The following is a 25,994-nucleotide window of genomic DNA, read 5'->3' as shown; positions in this document are numbered from 1 at the left end:
AGGGATAAATATTGGGCAGGACATTGGGGAGAACTCACCTACTCTTCATTAAAATAGTGGCTGTGGGATCTTTTACATCCACCCGAGAGGGCAGACGGGTCCTCAATGTAATGTCCCATCCAAGAAATCGATTCTTTGTACCCTGGCCAATTTACAATTGGGGTGAAGAGACTTAATTTGACCAAAACCTCGGGACCCAATTAAACATTACTCCAAAAAAGTTCAAAAGTCTGCTTTATTACTAACCTAGTCGAACTAACTTTTAGGGTGCATTAACCTTGAACTTTATTCCCATTTTACTACTGTGTGGTTCAAAATGTTTTGTTTGGAGTATGTTTTATGAAGTGTTGATCCAACCTTTCCTTGTATGCCTCAACATTTCCTGGCACTTCTAGAGTGGCAATAGGTAGTTGGCCCAACCGACTTCCTGCCACAGTCCTCATTGTCAATACTATTACTTTGAGAACTGCACAGCTTGTTGTCAGGGCCCGGCACAAGTATCTCCAGTTAAATGTGACGAAACAATTGCCATGATGCATAGGAGCTACCGGAGCTGCATCGAGTCCCCAGTATCATAAGATATCTCAGTGTCTTTCCTCATCTCATTGCAGCACAGTGCAGACTCCATATATTGGATTTGGATATGTCAAAACTGTCAAGGTATCAAAAGTTTTAGCATGGGCCTAGCCCGAACAGCAATTTCTATTGGATTTAATTGTAATATCACTGGAAAATCTTTATATAATCAGGCACATTTTGACTGCACTGTTTAGTGCATTTCTTTCTAACACATCCTAGAAAAGCCAAGGTTGACTCCTCATTCTGTGATGTTCTGCATGCCAAGTCCTGTTCATTTGATTTATCTAAACCTTCGCTACTGCCAGCCAACATGTGCATTGTGAGCATGACTTGTTTCTGATCTGAGTGAGGGCCGAAATGTGAACATGACCTGCTCGAGCCAATCGCGGTTTACTCCTACTTCACAGTGGGCCTGTGAGACATAGTGATGAGGTTTTGTTGCTGGACGAGTAATTGAGAGAACATATGCTCAGATTCCACCATGACAGTTTGAGAATTTAAATTCAGTTTTAAAAAGCCAGTTTCAGTCAAAGTGATCATGAAGCTATCAGATTGTTGTAAAACCCAGCTGGTTCACTAATGTCCCTTTAGAGAAGGAAACCTGCCGTCCTTATCCTGTCTGGTCCTATATATGAATGCAGTCCTACACTAATATGATTGACTCTTAAATGCCCTTTGAAGTGGCCTAGTAAGCCAATCGGTTTTATCAAACCGCTACTAAGAATATGTGAACTGCTGTAGAACTATGTGAACTTATCTGAGGATGATTCAAATCTCAGATGATACAAGGAGAGTAGGAAGGCGGAAGAGTACTAATGGGTTGGAGTAGAAATGGAGGTGATAAGTACCTAAGAGGAAAGAAACGAAAGGCGGCATGACTGGGTGAGTTGTAGCAGAGGAAACAAGAGAGAGTATTCCAAGAGGGCTCAGGGAAGAAATGGAGATAGAAGGAATGGGACTGGTCCTGAGTGACAGCCAAAATGCACACGCAAAGGGGCACAGAGAATTCAGGTTATTGCTGAAAACAGAGACATTATGTCAAAACCTTTTAATCTTGCACTCATCGGGACAATTCGCAAGAATACCAATGTAACGGAAAGGAACAAATTTATACCGTATGAGAAGAGAGTGCTGATTGGTTGGCAAGTGGACTCTGAGTGGTAGAGGCATTGCCATGGAGAATGTACCAGCTTATGGTGACTGACAGTTAACTGCCAAGCTTTGTTTGAAATTTAAACCAGGCTGCTTGACTCTGGTCAAGGCATTGCCCTGAGGAATGAACCAGTGAATGGCTGTCACTTATTTTGTTTAGCTGAAACAGGCGCAATGTGTGTACATGGTCTTTCTGTTTGCAAAGAACAGAGCCCTGTGTATTAATATATGTAGCTTCCAATACATGCAACTGCGCCACACTGTGAGCCCGACTGACTCGCGGGATGCTAGGTCTATAGGCCGTATGTCCCAAAGACTGGTGGATCGTATGAACCAGCTGTTTGCACTGGCAAGGTATGGGCCGTACCCAACCAGCCCGTGCTTGCAAAACTCAAAACACAGTGTCAACATTAGATGTGATTCCGCAATTGGACAACATTTGCTAAATAATCCTCAGTGTGCTAAGAATTACGCTGACGACCAATTTAAGAAACAAAACTTGGCAGTTAACTGTCAGTCACCATAAACTGGTGCATTCTCCATGGCAATGTCTCTACCAATCAGAGTCCACTTGCCAACCAATCAGCACTCTCTTCTGATATGGTATAAATTTGTTGCTTTCCCTTGCTTTGGTATTCTTGCGAATTGTCCTGATGAGTGCAAGATGAAAAGCTTTGACATAATGTCTCTGTTTTCAGCAATGCTCAAATTCAGGATACATAAATCTGAAGAAATTGGACAACACGTCCTGGTTCTTATGTTCTTATGTCCACAGTTAAAGTTTAAGCACAGTGTGGAATATTAGATTTAACCCTGTTTAAATCTTGCAGTGTGGAATACTGGATTTAACCCTGGGAGCTTGCTGTGCTCAAATTGGCTGCACTGCTTCCTACATTATGACTGTGACTACACTTAAAGTACTTCATTGACAAAGCACTTTGGGACATCCAGAAGTCGTGAAAGCTGCTACATAAATACAGCCTTTCTTTTTTGGTTAAGTAATAGTGATCAGATATCTTTACAATAACTGTTCAATCAATCTAGTGGCTGTGATTCTTTGCAACATAAGGAACATAAGAAACAGGAGCAGTAGGCCAAACAGCCCCTTGTATGTGCTCCGCCATTCAGTAAGATCATGGCTGGTGATGTACCTCAATACACTTTCCTGCCCTATCCCCATATCCCTTGATTCCCTTAGTGCTGAACAATTTATCAATCTCTGTCTTAAGTATTGACTGAGCATCCACAGCCCATCGGTGAAGAACTATCTCGCCTCAGTCTGAAATAACCAACCCTTATCCTGAGACCAGGCCCCTTAGTTTTAGACTCCCCAGCCAGGGGAAACATGAAAAGTAGATAAGGAACATTGAACGAAGGGCTGAGTCTTTCCGATAAATGGTTTGCTGTGTGGCCAAACCTAGCATGATGGAACCTGTTCTGAAATAAAAAGTGTTGTCCGCTTACTATTTTGGGCCGTGTTAAATATTCCTGGATGAAAGGTGTTCAGGAAAGATAGGAAAGGAAGAAAAGGGAGAGGAGTGACCATACTGATTAAGGAGAGCATTAGGCTTGAGAGAAAGGACATCCCAGAGGGGTCAAGGACAGAATCTATTTGGCTACAGCTAAGGAACAAAAAAGGTGCTGTTATATGGCTCAGTGTAGTCTATGGGCCACCAACTAGTGGAAAGCTGCATTTTTAGTTGATGGGAAAATGGAGCTAACGGAAGAGCTTGCTTAACTGAGACTCCCTCCAATTGCTTTGCAGCTCCAGCCAAACAGTGCATCAGGAAGCGGAGCTTTGGAGCATGACCCATCCTCAATCTACCTGCGTATCCCTGCAGGTGAGGCTGTGCCTGGGCCTCTTCCACTTGGTGTGTCAGTTATCGACGCCTCGGTTGCCCTCTTCGGTGTGGTGTTTCCTCATGTCTCTTTCAAACATCGGTGAGCACTTGACTTAGTTGTTTATCAAAGAAGGTATTTATGTACTTAGGGTTGGGGAGCATTTGAGTTGTGTTGTGGCAGGCTTGATGGACCAGCTGGTCTGCTCCTGTCCATCAATTTCATATGTTAGTAAGTTGTAACCTACAAATGAACACCAGCCTTGATTTCTTTGGGTCTTTGTGTAAGTGAAATAGGAGGAGGTATTTCCAATACGTTGTGCTTTTAAATTTCACATCAGACAGGGAGGTCCATGGGGTACTTTCACAATTATTAGATATACAGTCTTCACCACTGACGCAGTCTCACTTGGCACAGGCAGCCCCTTACATCGGGCAATTGGTGTTCACCATTTACCTGTACCATCGGCTTCGATTACAAAGGTGCCACTTACCCCATATTAAGCGTGCTTACTATTTTGGGCCGTGTTAAATATTCCTGGATGAAAGGTGTTCAGGAAAGATAGGAAAGGAAGAAAAGGGAGAGGAGTGACCATACTGATTAAGGAGAGCATTAGGCTTGAGAGAAAGGACATCCCAGAGGGGTCAAGGACAGAATCTATTTGGCTACAGCTAAGGAACAAAAAAGGTGCTGTTATATTGCTCAGTGTAGTCTATAGGCCACCAACTAGTGGAAAGGATGTAGAGGAAATTGCAGAGAGGTGCAAGAATTATAGTTCTAACAGGGTAGTTTAATCATCTGAATATAGACTGGGATGGTAGTGGTGTAAAGAGTAGAGAGGGGCAAGAGTTGCTGGAGTGTATTCAGGAAAATTTTCTACAGTATGTTTCCAGTCCGTCGAGAGGGAAGGCACTGCTGGACCTGTTTCTTGGGAATAAGGTGGGCCAAGTGGATCAAATATCAGTAGGAGAACATTTAGGGGAGAGTGATCATTATATTATAAGGTTTAGGTTGACTTATGGGAAAGGACAAAGAACAATCTAGAGTAAGAATAATTAACTGGGGGAAAGCCAACTTCAATGGGGTAAGAATGGAATTGGGCCAAATAAATTGGAATTAAAAGTTGCCAGGTAAAACGGTAGCTGAACAATGGGCTACCTTCAAAGAATTGATAGTTCAGGCACAGTCAAGGTATATTCCCTTGAAGGGGAAAAGTCCATCAAACAAATTCAGAGCTCTCTGGATGACAAAGGAGATAGAGGTGAAGATGAAGAAGAAAAGGTGTGCTGATGGCAGATGTCAGGTAGATAATACAATGGAGAACCAGGCTGAATATAGAAGATTCAGAGGGGAAGTGAAAAAGCAAATAAGAGAAGCAAAGGGAGAGTATGAAAAGAGACTGGCAGCTAACATAAAAGGGAATCCCAAAGTTTTCTATAGACCTATCAATAGTAAAAGGATGGTAAAAGGTGGATTAGGGACCAAAACGGGGATTTACGCATGGAGGCAGGGGGAATGGCTGAGATATTAAAATGAATGTTTTGCATCTGTCTTTACCAAGGAAGAAGATGCTCCCCAGACTACAGTGAAAGAGGAGGTAATTAATACAGTAGAAGGATTTAAAATTGATAAGGAGGTATTATATCTATATCTATACTTAAAGTTGATAAAGCACCAGAATCAGGAGATACATCCGAGGATACTGAGGGAAGTGAGAGTGGAAATTATGGAGGCACAGGCCATAATTTTCCAGTCTTTCTTAGACTCGGGGTTGGTGCCAGAGGACTGGAGAATTCCAAATGTTACGCCCTTGTTCAAAAAAGGTTGTAATGATGAGCCCAGCAACTACAAGTCAGTTAGTTTAACTTCAGTGGTGGGGAAACTTCTAGAAACAATAATTCAGGGCAAAATTAATGGTCACATGGACAAATGCGGGTTAATTAAGGAAATTCAGAATGGATTTGTTAAGGGAAAATCATGTTTAACTAACTTGCTGGAGTTTTTTGAAGGGGTAATAGAGAGGGTTGATGAGGGCAATGCTGTTGATGTGTATGGACTTCTAAAAGGCATTTGAGACAGTGTCACACAACAGACTTGTGAGCAAAATTATAGCTCATGGAATAAAAGGAACATTAGCAACATTGGTACAAAATTAGCTGAGTGACAGGCAACAGAGTAGTGGTTAACGGATGTTTTTCAGGCTGGAGGAAGGTTTGTAGTGGAGTTCCACAGGGGTCAGTGTTGGGACCCTTGCTCTTCCTGATATATATTAATGCCTTAGACCTTGGTGTACAGGACACAATTTCAAAGTTTGTGGATGATACGAAACTTGGAAGCATTGTGAATTTCAAAAGAATGTAGACAACCTGGTGGAATGGGCAGACAAGTGGCAGATGAAGTTCAATGTGGAGAAATGTGAAGTGATTCATTTTGGTAGGAAGAACATGGAGAAACAATATAAATTAAAGGGTACAATTCTAAAGTGCAGGAATAGAGGGACCTGGGTATATATGTGCATGTCATTTAAGGTGGCAGGGCAGGTTGAGAATAAAACATACAGTATCCTAGGCTTTATTAATAGAGGTATAGAGTACAAGAGCAAGGAGGTGATATTGAACTTGCATAAGACACTAGTTCAGCCTCAACTGGAGTATTGCGTCCAGTTCTGGGTGCCACATTTCAGGAAACATGTGAAGGCATTGGAGAGAGTACAGAAAAAATTCACAAGAATGGTTCCAGGGATGAGGGACTTCATTTATAAAGATTGATTGGAGAAATTGGGACTCTTTTCCTTGGAGAAGAGAAGGCTGAGATGTGATTTGATAGAGGTATTCAAAGACATGGGTCTGGACAGAGTAGATAGAGAGAAACTGTTCCCACTCGTGAAAGGATGAAGAACGAGAGGGCACAGATTTAAAGCAAAAGAACCAAAGAGGAAAAACTTTTTCCTGCGGTGAGTGGTTAGGATCTGTAATGCACTGCCAAAGAGTGCGGTAGAGGCATGTTCAATTGAGGCATTCAAAAGGGAATTAGATAGTTACCTGAAAAGGAAGACTGTGCAGGGTTATGGGGAGCAGGCGGGAGAATGGCACTAAGTGAATTGCTCACTCGGAGGGCCTTTGCAGACAAGATGAGCCAAATGGCCTCCTTCTGTGCTGTAACAATTCTGTGATTCTGTTCAATTGCCCGTGCTCACCAATGTAATAAACTTCCTGTTCTTCCTTGTATTGCAGCGAAGAAGCCTTTTTTATTTTTCTAAAATTTACATTTACATTCACAGATCCCCTGTCAGTGTTGGGGACATGATTGATCCAAGTACTATAGCCCGGGGTTGCTTTAGTTTAACAATGTGCAAGTTTGTTAACGGGATGAAACCTGAACTTTGGTGTGTACGAAACCTAACCATCATTTTAATATCCGAATCGTCTGGAGGGTGTCAGTGGCTAATGTTCCAATCCTAGATCCTTTGGTAGTTTGACCATCCACTGTATATATTGGGCAAATCACATTTACAACAATGCCCCAAGCAGTGGGAACTGTGTCAATAAAGGGTGATATCTGTGCACAGGGTGTGTTGTCTCAGTTGATACTTATTTTATGCTTTAAAAGCTGCTGGGTTCAAGCACTCTGGGAAGAGAAATAAAAGCAGAAAATGGTGGAAATACTCAGCTGGTCAGACAGCATCTGTGGAGAGAAAAACGAGTTAACATTTCATGTTGATGACTTTTCAATAGAACTGGGAAAAATTAGAAATGTAATAGATTTTAAGCAAGTGAAAGGGGGGAGGGTGGGAAACAGGAGAGATTAAATGACAAAAAGGTTGGTAGTACAAGCCCAAAGGGACTGTTAATGGGACAAGTAAAGAAACAAACATTGTGTCTAGAGACGTTGTGACTGGCAGATTGACGAACAGCTACTTTTCAAAAGCAAAAAAGAGAAAAATGAGAGAGAAACCAAAACCAGCAAAGAAAAAGGAAACAATATTAGGGCATAGGTTCTGGTCTGAAATTGTTGAACTCAGTGTTGAGTCCGGGAGGATGTTTAGTGCGTAATTGAAAGGTGAGATGTTGTTCTTCGAGCTTACATTGAGTTTCATTAGAACGCTGCAGAAGACTGAGGACAGAGGTCAGCATGGGAGCAAGGTGGAAAAATCAAATGACAGACGATCGGAAGCTAGGGGTCTCACATACGGACTGACTGGAGGTGTTCTGCAAAGCAGTCACCTAATTTGCATTTGGTCTCCTCAGTGCACAACAGACTGCATTGTGAGCAGCAAATACAGTATACTAAATTGTAAGAGGCATACGTAGATCGCTGCTTCACCTGGGAGGAATGTTTGGGGACTTGGATGGTGAGGAGAGAGAAGGTAAAAGGGTAGGTGTTGCTGCATCTCAGTGTACATGGAAAGGTGCCATAGGAAAGAGGAGGGAGTGTTAGGGGTGATTGAGGAGTGAAGCAGGGTGTCATTGAGGAGTGGAGCAGGGTGTCATGGAAGGATCAGTCCCTCCGGAATGCGAAAGGGGAAGGAGGGGAAGATGTATTGGTGGTGTCATATTTGAGGTGGCTGAATGGCAAAGGCTGATCAGTTGACTGCAGAGGCTGGTGGGGTGGAAGGTGAGGACAAGGAGAACCCTATTGTGGTTCTCTGACGGAGGGGAAGGCGTGAGAGCAGAAGTGCCGGAAATAGGACGGACACAATCGAGGGTCCTATCGACCACGGTTGGGGGGAATCCTCAGTTGAGGAAAAAGGAAGACATATCAGAAGCGTTGGTTTGGAACTTTGCATCATCAGAACAGATGCGACGGAGATGGAGAAACTTGGAGGTTGGAATGGAGTCCTTGCAGGAAGTTGGGTGTGAGGAAGTGTAGTCCAGGTAGTTGCAGTAGTCACTGGGTTTATAGTGAATATTTGTTGAAAACCTATCCCCAGAAATGAAGACATAGAAGTCAAGGAAGGGAGGAGTTGAAGATGGACCATGGGAAAGTGGGAGAAAGGTGGAAATTGGAAGCAAAGTTGATGAAATTTTCCAGTTCAGGGCGAGAGCAGGAAACAGCACTGAAACAGTCATCAATCTCCTGGAAAAAGAGGTGAGGGAGGGGACCTGAATAGGACCGGAACAAGGAATGTTCCACATATCCCATAAAAAGGCAGACATAGCTGGGACCCATGTGGTCACCCATAGCAACACCTTTTAGTTGGAGGAAGCAAGTGGAGTTAAAGAGAAGTTATTCAATGTGAGAACAAGTTCAGCCAGACGGAGGAGGACAGTGGTGGACGGGGAATGTTGGGTGTCCGTTGAGAAGAGACATTGGTGTAGACCTCCCCTTCAGTCACAAAAAAGAATAGTGGGCCTATGGCAGCACTTCCTACTCATTGTTTTGCACAAGGTGTCTGACAATTATAATGGCCTCTGGATTGTACTGCTGGAAATAGGAAAAAGAAACTAAATGAATAACTATTATTGTCGCAATCCCCCACCTCAATAGTCTGATCAAAGGAAGGTCAGCACAATAATTTGTTGTTTGAGTAAGTCATTATATTTCCATCTTTACTCCTTGTTAGATAGTTAAGCTGCAGCAATTATATACCTACATCAAGCCACTAGTTTTATTCTGTAAATGAAAAATAATTATCTTTGGTTGTAAGTCCCCTTTGAGTTGGAAAGAGGCAGGAGTTCACACAGTCAAAAATGAGACTGTGTCTGCTTGATGATTTCCATGAGTCAGTCCAAATCCCATTCACTCCAGTATTTAGAGATTGATGGTATCTTGGGAATGATGGGGGTGAAATACTTCCAACAGAAAGGTGCTTGCACAGTTTATGTGTGTCTAAGAGTATTGAGTGTTCAGGGAAATGGTATGGTTATTCCTCTCAGGTGTTGGCTTTGGAATTCCGGTTCATCCCTCTGAATGGACAGGGGAGGGGGCTGCAAATGGAGGAATGGACATGGGACGTATAGAGAAGAGAGGTAGCAGAGAGCTGCTTTTTTATTCAGATTCGAATCCAATGTGAAGCAGATCAAACACCAAATAGGTGACCAGAACTGTGTTGCATGCCGACAACAATTTGCTGGAGTTAGTGATTCTATACTGGAGTTACACTCGGATGGATTCCTATCGCAGCCTGCTGGACTTAGTGACTCTATACTGGAGTTACACTCGGATGGATTCCTATCGCAGCCTGCTGGACTTAGTGACTCTATACTGGAGTTAAACTCGGGGATGGGTTCCTGTCGTGGCCTGGTGGAGTTAGTGACCCTATGCTGAATTTTAGGTCATGGACACCTGGTCTAGTTGGCGAACAATTGATCTCTTTTATAATATGTCTGCAGGTTATCTGGCATATCATAGTGGCGCAGTGGTTAGCACCGCAGCCTCACAGCTCCAGCGACCCGGGTTCAATTCTGGGTACTGCCTGTGCGGAGTTTGCAAGTTCTCCCTGTGACCGTGTGGGTTTTCGCCGGGTGCTCCGGTTTCCTCCCACAGCCAAAGACTTGCAGGTTGATAGGTAAATTGGCCATTATAAATTGCCCCTAGTATAGGTAGGTGGTAGGGGAATTGAGGGAAGGTGGGGACGTGAGAAGGTAATGGGATTAATGTATAAATGGGTGGTTGATGGTCGGCACAGACTCGGTGGGCTGAAGGGCCTGTTTCAGTCCTGTATCTCTAAATAAATAAAATAAAATAAATATCAGCCTCCGACATAGAGAGAAGCGCTGTGTCAGCTGTACTGAGCTGTTCTGATCGCTTAATTGGGTAGAAATTAATGTCCTTAAATTACGACAAAGATAACAAAGATTGGTATTGAGGAAAGGTTAAGGAATTTGGCCTTGTTTCATTGAAAAAGAGGGTCCTTTTCTGTAACTTATTAGAAGAGAGAAAGAACCTACATTTATATCACACCTGATCATGACCTCAGGACATCCTAAAGCGCTTTACAGTCATTGAATGGCTTTTACAGTGTGGTCACTGTTAGGCAAGCAAACTTCAGGGAAGTGTTCAAGATCATGAATACAATTGACACATTGATCTTGTTAAGTCATTCAATATAGTGAGAGCTTCAAATGTGTCAAAAACGAGGTAATTAGAGTAAGTCAAATGGAGTTGTCAACCAGAATAGAGATGTGCCATAGTGACCAGCAAGGGCATTAAAGCAGACAACACAAATGGATACAAGCGAATAAGAGAGGTTTCTGTGGAAGAGAGGTATCAAGGACTGTGTTGAGAAGGTGGCTAGATGGGATCAACGGGTCAAAACATTTGGGCCTAAAGGTTTTCACCCTACTGCAAAAACTGCAGACAAATTACACCTGGTCAAAAGGCTGAATATGTGCTGCGATTGAGATCTAATACCCCAGCTTCAAGAGTGCAGTGAAGAATGATGTACTTGAAGGACTGGCCTGTAATAGTGCAGAGAGGCAGGAAATGCTGAAATATAGAAAAATAGGTGGAGGTTAGGAAAAGACAATAACAACAGGAGGAACAGACTGGGATGGTTCCTGTTTTTGTGCATTTTATTGCCCCTTTTCATTTCCATATCACATGTCTTCACCTGATGATCTGGTCAGGTGAGCCATTACACCTGGTCACTCAGGGATGTGTGCAGGACTGGCCTGCAACCACTACAAACTTGCATGTTTTTTTAAGTTTCTTTGCCGTGTTACGACTGAGATTGGAAACTTACTACAGGAGACACTGGCCATCATGAACTTGTGTCCTTACCAATTGCTGAGCTGTATTCTGGCAGGGGGTCAGTCTCTGATTACGAGCACCATTCATTTGTTGATTTTTTAAAAATTCATTGAGCATTGGAGAAATACTTAACAACGTAACCTGTAAATTTAAGACGCGAGTCCCAAAGGTGCCACTTGTAATATGTTGCTGTGTTCCACAGGCTCCAGATGTTGGATCATTTTGCTGAATGCATCAAGCAGGCGAAGGGGGTGCGTCAGCAGGCTGTACAGATCAACATTTTCACCGCTGTGCTCAGTGCTTTGAAGGTAGGGTTCATTCACTAGGGTCCATGCAAGCTTCAAAAGGGTAGATGGGTCTTCGATACAATGTCTCATCCGAAAGACGCCACATCCGACAGTGCAGCACCCCCTCAGTACTGCATTGGGAGTGTCAGCCTAGATTATGTGCTCAAGTCTCTGGAATGGAGCTTGAACCCCAACTTTCTGACTTGGAGGTGGGAGTGCTGCTCACTGAGCCATGGCTGATACCTGACAGGTTCCTGACACAAGTCCACACCCGGAGCTCAGGGCAGTGTATCCACGATTAGAATATTTCTACACTACCCTTGCGGGATCTTTTATACTTTGCAAGTCCGTTTTTATTATGATTGCTGACAGATTTACCGCAATAATCTTTTCCTGCCCTGTACAGTTCCTACATTCCTGTCTATGAAAGTGAAGCAGCAGAGAGCATTGTTACTGAAGGTGTCCTTCTCTTTAGGGTCTAGCGGAGAACAAGAGTACCCTGGGACCTGATGAGGTGCGGAAGTCTGCGCTGGCACTGGTTATGGGTGCTCTTGACAACCCCAATCCAATTTTGCGATGTGCTGCTGGTGAAGCTCTGGGGAGAATGGCGCAGGTGGTTGGAGAGGCCACTTTCATAGCCAGGATGGCACAGCACAGTTTTGACAAGTATGGCTTTATACGTTCATGAAGTTTCAGATATTGTCATTCCCAGTGCCTTGTCCCTTTTACTCCTTTCGTTCCTAACATTACAGTTCGTTTCAACAGAGCTCGTTATTTTTCATTGTTCATTACCACTGTTTTACATAGAATTAGATTAAATAGAATTTATAGCACAAAAACAGGCCATTCAACCCAACTGGTCATGTCAATGCTTTTGCTCCACAGGAGCCTCCACCCAATCCTATTTCATCTCACCTACCAGCATATCCTTCTATTACTTTCTCTCTCATGTACTTATCTATCTTCCTCTTGGATGCATCTTTGTTATTTGCCTCAAATACTCCCTGTGATAGTGAGTTTCACATTCACACCACACTCTGGGTAAAGAGTTTCCTCCTGAATTCCTTATTGGATTTATTAGTGACTATACTTAGTGATTATATTTATGTCCCTAGTTTTGGACTCGCCCACAAGTGGAAACATTATTCTACCAATTCATGCTCCCCTTACCCCACTCCATTCCAGGTAGGAATCGCTGCACATCTTAGTGTAAAGGTTCCCTGAATGGGATTTATTTATTCAGGTTATCAGTGAGAGTTTATTGCTGGTTCTTTTGAGACACTTGTGACTTGTTAGAAACATCGTTGAAAAGATAAAACATTGGCATATAAATTGCCCAACAGCACCATTGGTGTGTGTTTGGAGTTGAACAAAAATACTGGAACATATTCATCCAGAACAAAAATTTACATTTATATAGCACCTTGAACATGGTAAAACATCCCAAGGGTCTTCACGAGAGAGTTATCAAATAAAATTTGACACCGAGCCACATACGATGATGTTAGGACAGGTGACCAAAAGCTTGGTCAAACAAATAGGTTTTAACAAGCATCTTAAAGGAGGAGAGAGAGGGAGAGGGACAGAGCGATTTAGGGAGGGAATTCCAGAATTTAGGGCCTGGAAGCTGAAGGCACGGCCACCGATGGTGGAGTGATGGAAATTTGTGACAGGTAAGAGTCTAGAATTTGTGGAGTGCAGAGATCTCGGTGGGTTGTAGGGGTGGGAGAAGGTTACAGAGCTAAGGAGGGGCGAGGCTTAGAAGGGATTTGAATAGATGGATAAGAATCTTAAAACTGAGAGGCTGGACTGGGAGGCAATGTAGTTCAGTGAGCAGAAATGTAGACAACAAAAGCAGAAGTTATGCAACTAAGCCCCTATGGTCACATTTTATCTATCACCTTGATGTCTGTGTTTCAGTCCAATGGCACTAAATAATTCTGTTGAAATACTTTGAGTTTTTTTTCCTTGAGTATAGAAGATGAAGGGGTGTTCTAATTAAGATGTTTAATGGAGTTGATCGGGTAGACACAGAGAAACTATTTTCTCTAGTGGGGGAGTCCAGAACAAGGGAACAAAACCGTAAAATTGGAGCTAGGCTGTCCAGGGCTGATGTCAAGAAACACTTCTTCACAGTCGAAATCAGGAACTCCCCCACCCCCTCACAAAAAATGCTATTGAGCTGGTGGTGGGGGTGGGGGGGGGGTGGGTGGTCAATTAAAAATTTCAACACTGAAATTGGTAGATTTTTGTTTGGCAAGGGAATTAAGGATTATGGAGCCAGGGTGGGTAAATGGAGTTAGGATGCCGATCAACCATGATCTAATTGAGTGGTGGACCAGGCTGAAGGGCTGAACTGCCTCCTCCTGTTCCTATAATCCTTTAAAACAAGGCTCCATTTTAACAGATGCTGCCAGACCTGCTGAGTGGTTCCATCATTTCTTGTTTTTAAGCTCCATTTTAACCACTGTTTCTTCCTGTGTAATCGTGACACACATCTGTTTAAATCTTGAATCCAGCACCCCACTGCACAAAGCTGAACTTACTTCATATCATTAATATACTCCTCCTGAGGGCAAGCAATAACTGGACAATGCATTTTTGATCTGAATGAACCAGCTTCATTTAAGAACTAGGCAATTCCTGTGTTCTGCTGTGTATAATTATTAGGTCTGTCAAAGTATGTTTGCTTATAGCTTTTTGTTTGGATAGGTTGAAATCTGCTCGAGATGTGGTATCTAGGACGGGGCATTCACTTGCGCTTGGCTGCCTTCATCGATATGTTGGTGGAATAGGCTCCGGGCAGCATCTGAAGACAAGTGTCAGCATCCTTTTGGCTCTTGCACAGGACAGTACTTCCCCTGAAGTACAGGTAAATCCATTTAATCAAAGTCTGAGCTCCTAGTATGTTGATCCCACATTGGTAAGTTATGGTGACAGGGTTGGATGTGTTTATATCTTTCAGACCTGGGCTCTTCACTCTCTGGCTCTGATTGTGGACTCGAGTGGTCCCATGTACCGTGGATATGTGGAGCCCACACTGTCCCTCGTCCTGACGCTACTGCTGACCGTTCCCCCATCGCACACAGAAGTGCACCAGTGTTTGGGCCGTTGTTTGGGAGCACTAATCACCACCGTTGGGCCAGAGCTGCAAGGTAGGGTAGCAGGGAAAGTGGTGAGATGTGAACAGCCAGGGCATCTGTTACTGGACATAGCTACATCTAACTTCTTTCTTTCTTTTGGTCAGAGTTTTCTGGGAGTATGAAATGTTCTGAATGCTGTTAACTTGAGTTACTTTGCACAGTTAATCATCCCAGTTGTACAAAAAATATTGGCTTTATAAGTAGTAGCTATTCACTTTATCAGTGCTGCTACAAGAACAACTATTTATACAGTAACTCAATGGATAGCACTCGCTTCTCTGATTTAGGAGGCTGTGTGTTCAAGCCCCCCTCCAGAAACCTGAGTACAAACTCTAGGCTGGCACTCCCACTGCAGTACTGAAGGAGTGGAACACTGTCAGAGATCCCAAGGCACTAGATGCGGTAGAGTGGGGAATTCTCCCTGTGTCCTGGCCAACTTTCCTCCCTCAACTGACAACACTAAAAACAGATTACTTGTTTGGGTATAAAGCACTTTGGAACATGCTGAGGATGTGATAAGCTGCTGTATAGATGCACATTTTTTCTTTAATGATCCAATTTTTACATAGTCCTATTGGAACAATAATCCATCTTTAGGAAAAGTTATCCCTTCTCTGTTATGGAGGTGTTTGTATAATGTTGAAACTTCCACAGTTGTGTGATTTGCTGTTTGAATTTCTACCTGTGCCACTAAATGGCTTTTGATTCCTTCTAGGTAACGGAGCCTCCACATCTACAATACGCTCTTCATGTCTTGTGGGCTGCGCCATCATGCAAGACCATTCTGACTCCCTTGCCCAGGCGGCAGCAATATCCTGCCTACAGCAGCTTCATATGTTTGCACCACGCCACGTCAATCTGTCCAGTCTAGTGCCCAGCCTCTGTGTAAGTAGAATTGAGCAAAAGCAGTGTGATTTGATGCAGGTGCATCATAGCTCAGTGGGTGTCACGCTCACCTCTGAGTCAGAAAGTGGTGAGTTTAAGTTCTGCTGCAGAGACTTGAGCTCAAAATCTTTGCTAACACTCCCACTGCAGTACTGAGGGAGTACTGCACTGTCAGAGGTGCCATCTTTCGGATGAGAAATTAAACCAAGGCTCCATCTGTCCACTCGTGTTGGTGACAAAGATCCCACGGCACAATTAGCCGGGGCGGGGTGGGTGGGGGTTCTCCCTGGTATTCTGGCCAATATTTATCTCTCAATCAACATCACTAATACAAATGATCTGGTCAGCATCACATTATTGTTTGAGGGATTTGCTGTGAGCAATTGGCTGCCACGTTTCCCACATTAGAACAGTGGCTGCACTTCAGAAGTACTTCATTGGCTGTGAAGCACTTTGGGCGTCCTGAGGTCACGAAAGGCACTCTATAAATGCAAATCTTTTGTTTTTATTTGAAATTGCAGTCCAGCACAGAATAGATTTCTCTCATAAAACAACCTGACTATTAACTTCAGGCTGCCTTTGGGCCTAGTAGGACAGACAAGTAATATAAGATGCAATAGGCAATGACAGGTGTTCTCATAGTAGCTTATCACGCTACGTTCAATAATCCCAGCTACTGTCACTACTTTCTGAAGTGGTTTTCTTTTATTTTTAATAGTGGTCCAGGTGATGTGGTGAGATTTCTAATCTCCTGTCCTGTGTCACAGAACCTAACCACATTGATGTTGGGCCTGTAGTGGTTGCTGGTGACAGTAATGCAGGAAATCATTGCTGGTGGAAGAAGTTGACCCACTGTCATGTCCCTTGTTACTTGGAGAGAACTCTCCTCAGCAGAATCCCTTTGCATCGGTGACAGTGATGGATCCGATAATGGTGGATGAATCCTGTGTCTGTCCTTGTACAGCAGCTACTACATGGAGGGGTTGAGGTGAATAAATTTAAATGCATTTAAGGGGAAGCTAGATAAACACATTATGAAAGGGTTTGATAGGGTAGACGTAGAGAAAATATTTCTACTGGTGGTGGAGACCAAGAGATCATAAATATAAGATGTTCATTAATAAATCCAACAAGGAATTTGAGAAACCTTAGAATGCATTAAAGGGGAAGCTAGATAAACACGAGGGAGAAAGGAATATAAGGATATGCTCATAGGGTGGGAGGAGGTATGCTTGGAGCATAAACACTGGCACAAACCAGTTGGGCTGAATGGCCTGTTTCTGTGCTATAAATACTATTTAACAGTGAAGATTGTGTAATTTAGACTGTGAAGTTGAATGCTTAGACTCCAGATCTACATTTATGCAGAATGACCCTGCAATCCAGCTAACCTGAATACTCACAGTCCCTTCACCCTTGATGAGTTTCTAGCAAAGTCATGGTTTGACTGACGGCACCTGATAGTTTACCTGACTGACGTTGGCAGTAACCCTTCCGCAGGTCCACCTGTGCAGCTCTCACCTGCTGCTTCGAAGAGCATCAGTCGCCTGCCTCCGCCAGCTCGCTCAGAGAGAAGCAGCCGAGGTGTGTGCCTACGCCATGACTCTCGCCCGGAGTGCTGGAGGCAAGGAAAACCGTGGCATTGGTGAGTACTCCCCAGTTGTAGAGTACTGGGGGAAGAGAGAAACTTCTGAACGTAGCTCAATGTGGATACTTGAGGCCAGCAATCACTGCCGATGACGATAGCAAGCATGTGCTTGTGCAATACTCGTCTACTGCTTTTTTTAAAAAAAAACAAGGCAGTATATAATAACACCACAAATCATGGGAAGAATGGATATGATTGGTCACATCGGAGTGTCTGAGTTAATGTTTCAGCAGGTCTGTGACTTTCCAGTTCTGGTGAAAGATCACAGAACTGAAACGGTAACTGTGTTTTTCTCTCTCCACAGATGCTGCCAGACCTGTTGAATATTTCAGGCACTTTCTGTTTTTATTTCCAGCATTTTGGTTTTGTGTTACCACTAGAATCTATTGACACCACTGTCAACCAATGAGTAGGAGTCTTCACTCAGCAAACAGTCTACAGAGTCTATTTAAAAAGACTACCAACAAAAGCAAGCAGAACCCATGACCAAACTTACAACAATGTCACCCATTAAAAGGTGATTTCTCCAGAAAAATGCAGTGACTGGAAGATAGTTACACAATATAAAATGTATGTAAAATCACTCCCAGTTCCTGACAGCAATATGGCTGTAACTATCTTCCACTCACTGCATTTTGCTGAAGAAATAATCCTGCTGTACTCGAGATTCTGCTGTACTTTTGGTCATGAATTCGCCTCCAACTCAATGGTGTTGATATTCAGTCCAAAATAAAAATTAGGCTAACTCTCCTGTTAAAATAGCAGTAGGAGAAACATCATTTGTTCACAAATGTCAGCAATAATCATTTCAAGCTTCTGGCCCTTCTGGATTTGCTCAGGGAGTGGTGCGTTTTACGTCATGTAGTCTGGTGAGATTCTTTTTTGGTGTGCAGTGCCACTGACAGAGGCCCTGTTGCCCACAGATTGTACTTGGAAAATCCCAACCACTCCTCCCTCAAATCGCATAATTGTCATAGAAGCAACTGATGAACCTGACTTGCAATACATCAGTCCTGATTCCACAGAGAGACGAGCAGTGTCTTCACCACCCATTCAATGCTGTGGAATTGATTCCAGTAGAACACTAGCTTGGCTGCTAGCCATCAGCCTCCAGCTGCTGGTGAGAGTTTTAATGGTTGCACAGAGGTAACGTCACTAGTCTTATTTTCCCCCCAGACTGCTATGATGTGTTTGATACTGCAAAGCATCAAAATTTGAAAACAACCTTTTTATTTAGGCCATTGGTTGATTTTTCACCAGTGGGAGATCTCCTGCTCCAGTGATCCAGCTTCCACTGCACCGAACTGCAACTCCCAATTTTCTACCATACTCTTGCCTTGCTGTCCAAGCAAAGTTCTGTACCAACACCAAAACAAAATGTGCCTTGGAAAAGCTTCATTGGAGATAGTCAGTGAGCAAATGAGAGCATGTTGAAGTTTGAGGTTAAAAACCACGGTGCACTTTCTGCCTCTTATAATGTTACTTTAGAACATTCAGTCCATATTGCCTGTGCTGGCTCTTTGAAAGAGCTATTCAATTAATCCCACTCCCCTGCTCTTTCCCCATAGATCTGCAAGTTTTTCCTTCCCAAATATTTATCCAATTCCCTTTTGCAAGTAATTATTGAATCTGTTTCTACTACCCTCTCTGGCAATGCATTCCAGATTGTAACAACTCACTATGTAAAAAATTTCTCTGTGTCTCGCCTCTGGTTCTTTTGCCAATTATCTTAAATCTATGTCCACTGGTTACTGACTCTCCTGACACTAGAAACAGTTTTTCATGCTCTAATTGTATCAAAACCCCTTCATAATTTTAAATACCTCTATTAAAATTCTGGACATGTCTGTATCACAATATGTGTAATTTGTTGCATCCAAAGTTTTTGAGATGTTTCTGGGGAGTCCAATAAGAGACTCTTGCATGGATCTCTGTTTTAAAGCAGTAGCACCAAGAGGTATGCTGAGAAACTAGTGCGACAGGAATTACAGCATTTGTGGCAGTCAAGTGATTAAAATCTGCATTTTCCATCTCAGATGTAAATATCACAGAGACTGGCCTGGAAGGAGTGTTGTTTGGAATGCTGGACCGTGAGACTGACCGCAAGCTGTGTGCTGACATTCACGACACTTTGGGCCACATGCTTTCATCCTTGGCAGTTCAAAAACTTTCGCATTGGCTCAAGCTATGTAAAGATGTCCTGGCTGCATCAACTGGTAAGAAACCAAATCAGTATGCCACAAGTACATTTACTGGAAAACAATTTATTTTTGTGCTTGCTATTTGTTTCTATTTCCTGCCCCACCCCAAGGGTGCCATGTTGCACAGAGTGCAGGTCCAGTTTTTAGGAACATTGAAAAAAAGAGTAGGCCATTCAGCCCCTCAATCCTATTCCGCCATTCAATTATGGCTGATCTGTATCTTAACTCCATCTACCTACCTTGGTTAAGGTACCCTTAATACCCTCGCCGAACAGTATTTATAAAAATTAAGGTTGAATTTGGGATGGAGACCTTTCTTCTGAACTGTTTTGATAAAGGACCGAAACCCAATGTATTAATTTGGCTCTTCTGTTCTTGGGTTATGAAGGACCTATTTCCATAGAATCGCAGAATGGTTACAGCACAGAAGCAGGCCATTTGGCCTGTCGTGTCTGTGCCAGCTCTCCATAGGAGCAATTCGGCTAGTCCCACTTCCCTGCCCTTTCCCCATAGTCATGCAAATGTTTCTCTTCAGATAATTGTCTAATACCCCTTTGAAAGCCACGATTGAACCTGCCACCACCACACTGTCAGGCGGCAATGTGTTTATGTCTGGGTTGCTCCCAAATCTGATCATCTACACTGGGCCTAGCCACTAATAATGATGAAGCTAATTTTACAATCCTAACTGTTAAGAGTTTGCTCTCCTTTTGTTTTAGGCAAACAGTGCTTAGATTTGCAATTGCACAGGTCTTAGGAACAGAGGAGCAGGAGGAGGTTATTCAGCCCTCAAAACTGTTACGCCATTCAGTTAGATCGTAGCTGATCTATATCTTAACTCCGTCTACCCTCTGTTTCAGTAATCCTTAATAGCCTACCCTTGCCAAACAAAAAACTATCACTCTGTTTTGAAATTTTCAGTTGACCGCCAACCCCCCCCCTAGCCTTAACAGGTTTATGGGGGAGAAGCTTCTTGATTTCCGCTGCCCTTTGTATGAAGAAGTGCTTCCTGACATCAATTCGTCCTCGTAATTTAATCCTTTTAGCCCTAGCTTGTGATGGCTGAAGTGGTAAATCTTCCAGTTGCTGAGGGGTCTGGTTTTGGATTTCGGAGGAGAGGTGTTGAGCTTGTGCCCAGCAGCCAATTTGTGCATAGCAAGACCCCACAAAGAGCAATGTGATAATGATCAGTTCCTTTGTTTTAATGATATATATTGTCCAGGGCTGTGCAGAGCACTGTCTTGCTCTTCTTTAAAATAGTGCCATGGGATGTTTTATGTCCACCTGAAAGGGCAGAAGGGGCATCAGTTTAATGTCTCATCTAAAACATGGCGGGTGTAGCAGTGCATCACTCCCTCAGTACTGCACTGGAGGTAGCCTGGAATTTGTGTTCAAGTCTCTGGAATGGGACTTGAATCCACCACCTTCTGACTCGAAGGCGATTGTAAAATGGTATTTTTTAAAGAAATAGTGATGTTCTCAATTGGGATTTCATTCTTGGCTTTACAGATGCAAGTGCTACGGGTCAATTAGAAGCAATGAAGGATGAAGATGGAGAGAAAAAGGATGACATGGACGATGAAATTATGTTCACCAGCACCGGTGACGATGAGAAATCCAAGCCCTGCGTTGCCCCTCGGTGGGCCACCCGCGTGTTTGCTGCCGAGTGCCTGTGTCGTATCATCCTGCTGTGCGAAAATACAGACGAGGCACACTTCAATCTCGCCAAGGCCAGGGCCGTGAGACTGAAGAGTCCCAAAAGTAGGTTGTGTGCTCATATTGTTGACCATTGGTTGCTGTACTTTCCCAACAGGCTTGTGCGACAAGTTATAGCTGATGGAATAAAAGGGACAGTAGCAATATGGATACAGAATTGGCTGAGTGACAGAAAACAAAGAGAAGTGGTTAAGGGAGGCAGTGGTGTAATGGTAACGTCGCTGGACTAGTGATCCAGAGCTACTGCTCTGGGGACATGGGTTCAAATCCCATCATGGCAGATGATGAAATTTGAATTCAATTAATCTGGGAAGTAAAAAAGCTAAGTCTAATGGTGACCATGAAACCATTGTCAATTGTTGTAAAAACCCATCTTGTTCACTAATATCTTTAAGGGAAAGAATTCTGCCGTCCTTACCTGGTCTAGCCTATATAACATAAGAACTAGGAGCAGGAGTAGGCAATTCAGCCCCTCGGGCCTGCTCCGCAGTTCAATACAATCATGGCTGATCTCATCTTGGCCTCAACTCCACTTTCATGCCCGTTCTCCATAACCCTTCAACCCATTTCTAATTAAAAATCTGTCTATCTCCTCAAATTTACCCGCAATTTACAATGTCCCGGCATCCACTGCACTCTGGGGTAGTGAATTCCACAGATACACGACACTTTGAGAGAAGTAATTTCTCCTCATCTCTGTTTTAAATCTGCTACCCCTTATCCTAAAACTATGACCTCTCGTTCTAGATTGCCCCACAACATTCTCTCTACGTCTGCTTTGTCAATCCGCTTAATCATCTTATATACCTCAATTAGATCTGCTCTCATTCTTCTAAACTCCAGAGAATAAAGGCCTAAACTTCTCAATCTCTCTTCATAAGACAAGCCCCCCATCTCTGGAATCAATCTAGTGAACCTCCTCTGAACTGCCTCCAATGCAACTACATCCTTTCTCAAGGGGACCGAAACTGTACGCAATACTCCAGGTGCGGTCTCACTAATGCCTTGTACAGTTGCAGCAACACTTTTATACTCTATTCCTTTAGCAATAAATGCCAAAATTCCATTTGCCTTCCTTATCACCTGCTATACCTGCAAACTAGTTTTCTGCAATTCATGCACGAGGACACCCTGATCCCTCTGCACTAAAGCATTCTGAAGTTTCTCTCCATTTAGATAATTTGCCTTTCTATTCTTCCAACCAAAATGGATAACCTCACACTTATCCACGTTAAAATCCATCTGCCAAATTTTGGCCCATTTATCTAACCTATCCATATCCATTTGTAGATTCTTATTTCTTTATTGCAACTTACTGTCCCACCTATTTTAGTGTCATCTGCAAATTTGGCTATAGTATCTTCTATCCCTGCATCCAAGTCATTTATATAGATTGTAAATAGTTGGGGCCCAAGGACCGAACCCTGTGGCACCCCACTAGTCACATCTTGCCAACCAGAAGAAGACCCATTTATCCGGACTCTGTTTTCTGTTGGTTAGCCTATCCTCTATCCAAGCTGATAAATTGCCCCTAACCCCATGTGATCTTACTTTGTGTATTAACCTTTTGTGCGGCACCTTATCACATGCTTTCTGGAAGTCCAGATATACTACATCTACAGGATCCCCATTATCCACTTTGCTTGTTACAGCTTCGAAGAACTCTAGCAAATTAGTCAAACACGATTTATCCTTCATAAAACCATGCTGACTCTGATGGATTGCATTTTGACTTTCTAAATGCCCTATTACTTCCTTAATAATGGATTCTAACAATTTCCCAACGACAGATGTTAAACTAACTGGCCTATAGTTTCCTACTTTCTGCCTCCCTCCCTTTTTGAATAAGGGTGTTATATTAGCTTTTTTTCCAATCCACTGGAACCTTTCCTGCATCCAGGGAATTTTGCAATATTATAACCAATGGATCCACTATCTCCGCTGCCACTTCCTTTAAGACCCTAGGATGTAGGCCATCAGGCCCTGAGGACTTGTCTGCCTTCAACCCCAATAGTTTGCTCAGTACTTTTTCCCTAGTGATGATGATTGTTCTAAGTTCCTCCCTTTCTGTAACCTCTGCATTACCTGGTACAATTGGGATGGTACCATGAAAACTGAGGCAAAATACTGATTTAGTGTCTCTGCTTTTTCTGTGTTCCCTTCTATTAACTCCCCAGTCTCATCCTCCAACGGACCAACATTCACTTCAGCTACTCTGTTCCCTTTTATTATAGAAGCTTTTGCTATCCGCTTTTATATTTTGCGCTAGTTTTCCTTCATAATTTACCCTTGCTCTTTTTATTACTTTTTTAGTAACCCTTTGTTGATCTTTAATAGTTTCCAATCTTCCAGCCTGCCACTGGCCTTTGCAATATGGTATGCCTTAGTTTTTGTCTCTGTTATCCTTAACTTCCTTGCTTATGTGTAATTCCAGACCCACAGCAATGTGGTTGACTCTTAAAATGCCCTCTGAAATGGCCTAGCAAGCTACTCAGCTCAAGGTCAAATTAGGGATAGGCAATAAATGCTGGCCTAGCCAGCGACGCCCACATCCCACAAACAAATAAAAAAAAGGATGTTTTTTGGGCTGGAGGAAGGTTTGTAGTGGAGTTCCCCAGGGGTCAGTGTTGGGACCCTTGCTTTTCCTGACATATATTAATGGCCCAGACAGGGCACAATTTCAAAGTTTGCAGATGATATGAAACTTGGAAACATTGAGAACTGTGAGGGAGATGGTGTAGAACTGCAAAAGGACATAGACAAGTTGGTGGAATAGACAGGTGTCAGATGAAGTTCAATGCGGAGAAATGTGAAGTGACATATTTTGGTAGGAAGAACATGGAGAGACAATATAAAATATAGGTTAAAATTCTAAGGGGTTGCAGGAGGAGAGGGACCTGGGTGTATATGTGCATAAGTCATTGAAGAATAGGTTGAGAGAGCAGTTAATAAAGCATACAGTGTCCTCAGCTTTATTAATAGGGGCATAGAGTACAAGAGCAAGGAGGTTATGTTGAACTTGTATAAGACACTAGTTTGGCCTCAGCCAGAGTATTGCATCCAGTTCTGGGCGCCACACTTTAGGCAGGATATGAAGGCGTTAGAGAGGGTGCAGAAAAGATACACGAGAATGATTCCAGGGATGAAGAACTTCAGTTATGAAGATAGATTGGAGAAGAGAAGACCGAGAAGAGATTTGATGGAGGTATTTAAAATCATGAGGGGTCTGGGCAGAGTAGAGAGGGGAAACTGTTCCCACTCGTGAAAGGATCAAGAACGAGAGAGCACAGATTTAAAGTATTTGGTAAAAGAAGCAAAAGTGACATGAGAACCTTTTTCATGCAGTGAGTGGTTAAGGTCTGGAATGCACTGCCTGAGAGTGTGGTGGAGGCAGGTTCAACTGAAGCATTCTAAAGTGAATTAGACTGTTATATGAAAAGGAAGAATGTGCAGGGTTATGGGGAGAAGGCAGGTGAGTGGGACTAGGTGAAATGTTCATTCGGAGAGCCGGTGTAGACATGATGGGCTGAATGTCGTCCTCCTGCTCTGTAACAATTCTGTGATTCTGAATAGGGCAAAACCATACTCGCTTCGCATAGCTTCAAAAATTGGTAACTGATGCAAATAATTCTACAAAGCTATTGCATCGACTTGAAAGTCATCAGATGTCAGTGTTTATAAGATAGGAATTATGAATCCCTTTGAACACTTTGCTTAAATTGCAGTGTTTTGTTTTTGTTACTTCTAGACTTGATTATTCCAATGCTCTCCTAGCCAGCCTGCCATCTCCATAAACTTGATCCAAAATTCTGATACCCATATTCTTTCTTGCACTAAACCCCATTCACCCATGTGCTCGCTATTCTACATTGGCTCCCAGTCCAGCAGCGCCTCTGTTTTAAAATTCTCATTCTCAGGTTTCAATCCCTCCATTGTCTCACCCTTCTCTATCTCAGTAAGTCTCCTCCAGCCCTACAACCCTCCAAGATCTCTGCACTTCTCCAATTTTGGTCTCTCGCATCCCCGATTTTCATCGCTCCACTATTGGCGGCCGTGCCAGCAGCTGCCGAGGCTCTAAGCTCTGGAATTCCCTTCTGAAACATCTTTGCTTGTATCTACTCCTTTAAGGTCATCCTTAAAACCTACCTCTTTGACCAAGCTTTTGGTCACATGCCCTAATATCTCCTTTTGTGACTTGTTGTCAAATTTTGTTTGAAAACAGTCCTGTGAAGTGTTTTGGGACCTTTTACTACATTAAAGGAGCTATATAGCTGTAAGTTGTATAAAATATGCAGAGCAAAAATTACAAACAGACTGTTTTCACCAACAAAGCAAATGCTTTTGAAACAGCTCGGGTAATTATGGGTGAGTGGGAGATGGGGTGGGGGAATTCTGATATTGTGTGTACATTTCCCCAGATGGCCAGTCTTTTACTCTCCTCTCTTATGCAGGTGACCTGTTGGTGTTGCATCTTTCCGACCTTATTCGCATGGCCTTCATGGCTGCCACTGACCACAGCAACCAACTGAGAATGGCTGGGCTTCAGGCACTTGAGGATATCATCAAGGAGTTTGCTTCTGTCCCAGAGCCTGAGTTTCCAGGCCATGTGATCTTGGAGCAATATCAGGCAAATGTAAGATTAGCACCATCAGAAATTGCAAGGTCGTAATGCAAGACCGGATAAACTGTCACTTAGAAAGGCACGGAGTAATAAAGGATAGTCAGCATGGATTTGTTAAGGAAGATCATGGCTGACTAGCTTAGAAACCATAGAAAAATTGCAGCACAGAAGGAGGACATTCAGCCCATCATGTCCGTGTCAGCCAAGAAAACTAGCTACTCAATCAAATCC

At 43.1% G+C, this 25,994-nt stretch overlaps 1 protein-coding gene across 1 annotated transcript in view; it reads left to right on the top strand.

Moving 5' to 3' along the window:
- The window catches only part of heatr5b (HEAT repeat containing 5B), a 153,020-nt gene that overhangs the window by 81,797 nt on the left and 45,229 nt on the right, over window positions 1-25,994 (top strand). Inside the window, exons 16-25 of the mRNA XM_068020449.1 lie at window positions 3,497-3,672; window positions 11,465-11,570; window positions 12,025-12,215; window positions 14,262-14,421; window positions 14,515-14,704; window positions 15,408-15,577; window positions 17,078-17,222; window positions 19,262-19,441; window positions 20,936-21,187; window positions 25,594-25,775. Coding sequence (XP_067876550.1) covers window positions 3,497-3,672; window positions 11,465-11,570; window positions 12,025-12,215; window positions 14,262-14,421; window positions 14,515-14,704; window positions 15,408-15,577; window positions 17,078-17,222; window positions 19,262-19,441; window positions 20,936-21,187; window positions 25,594-25,775 — 1,752 coding nt within the window. The remainder of the gene's footprint in view (window positions 1-3,496; window positions 3,673-11,464; window positions 11,571-12,024; window positions 12,216-14,261; window positions 14,422-14,514; window positions 14,705-15,407; window positions 15,578-17,077; window positions 17,223-19,261; window positions 19,442-20,935; window positions 21,188-25,593; window positions 25,776-25,994) is intronic.

Source organism: Heterodontus francisci, chromosome 3 (genome assembly GCF_036365525.1).
Source record: "Heterodontus francisci isolate sHetFra1 chromosome 3, sHetFra1.hap1, whole genome shotgun sequence".
In the NCBI taxonomy this organism is placed as follows: Eukaryota; Metazoa; Chordata; class Chondrichthyes; order Heterodontiformes; family Heterodontidae; genus Heterodontus; species Heterodontus francisci.
Note: the sequence above shows the minus strand (reverse complement) of the source record. Positions and strands in the feature narration are given on the sequence as shown.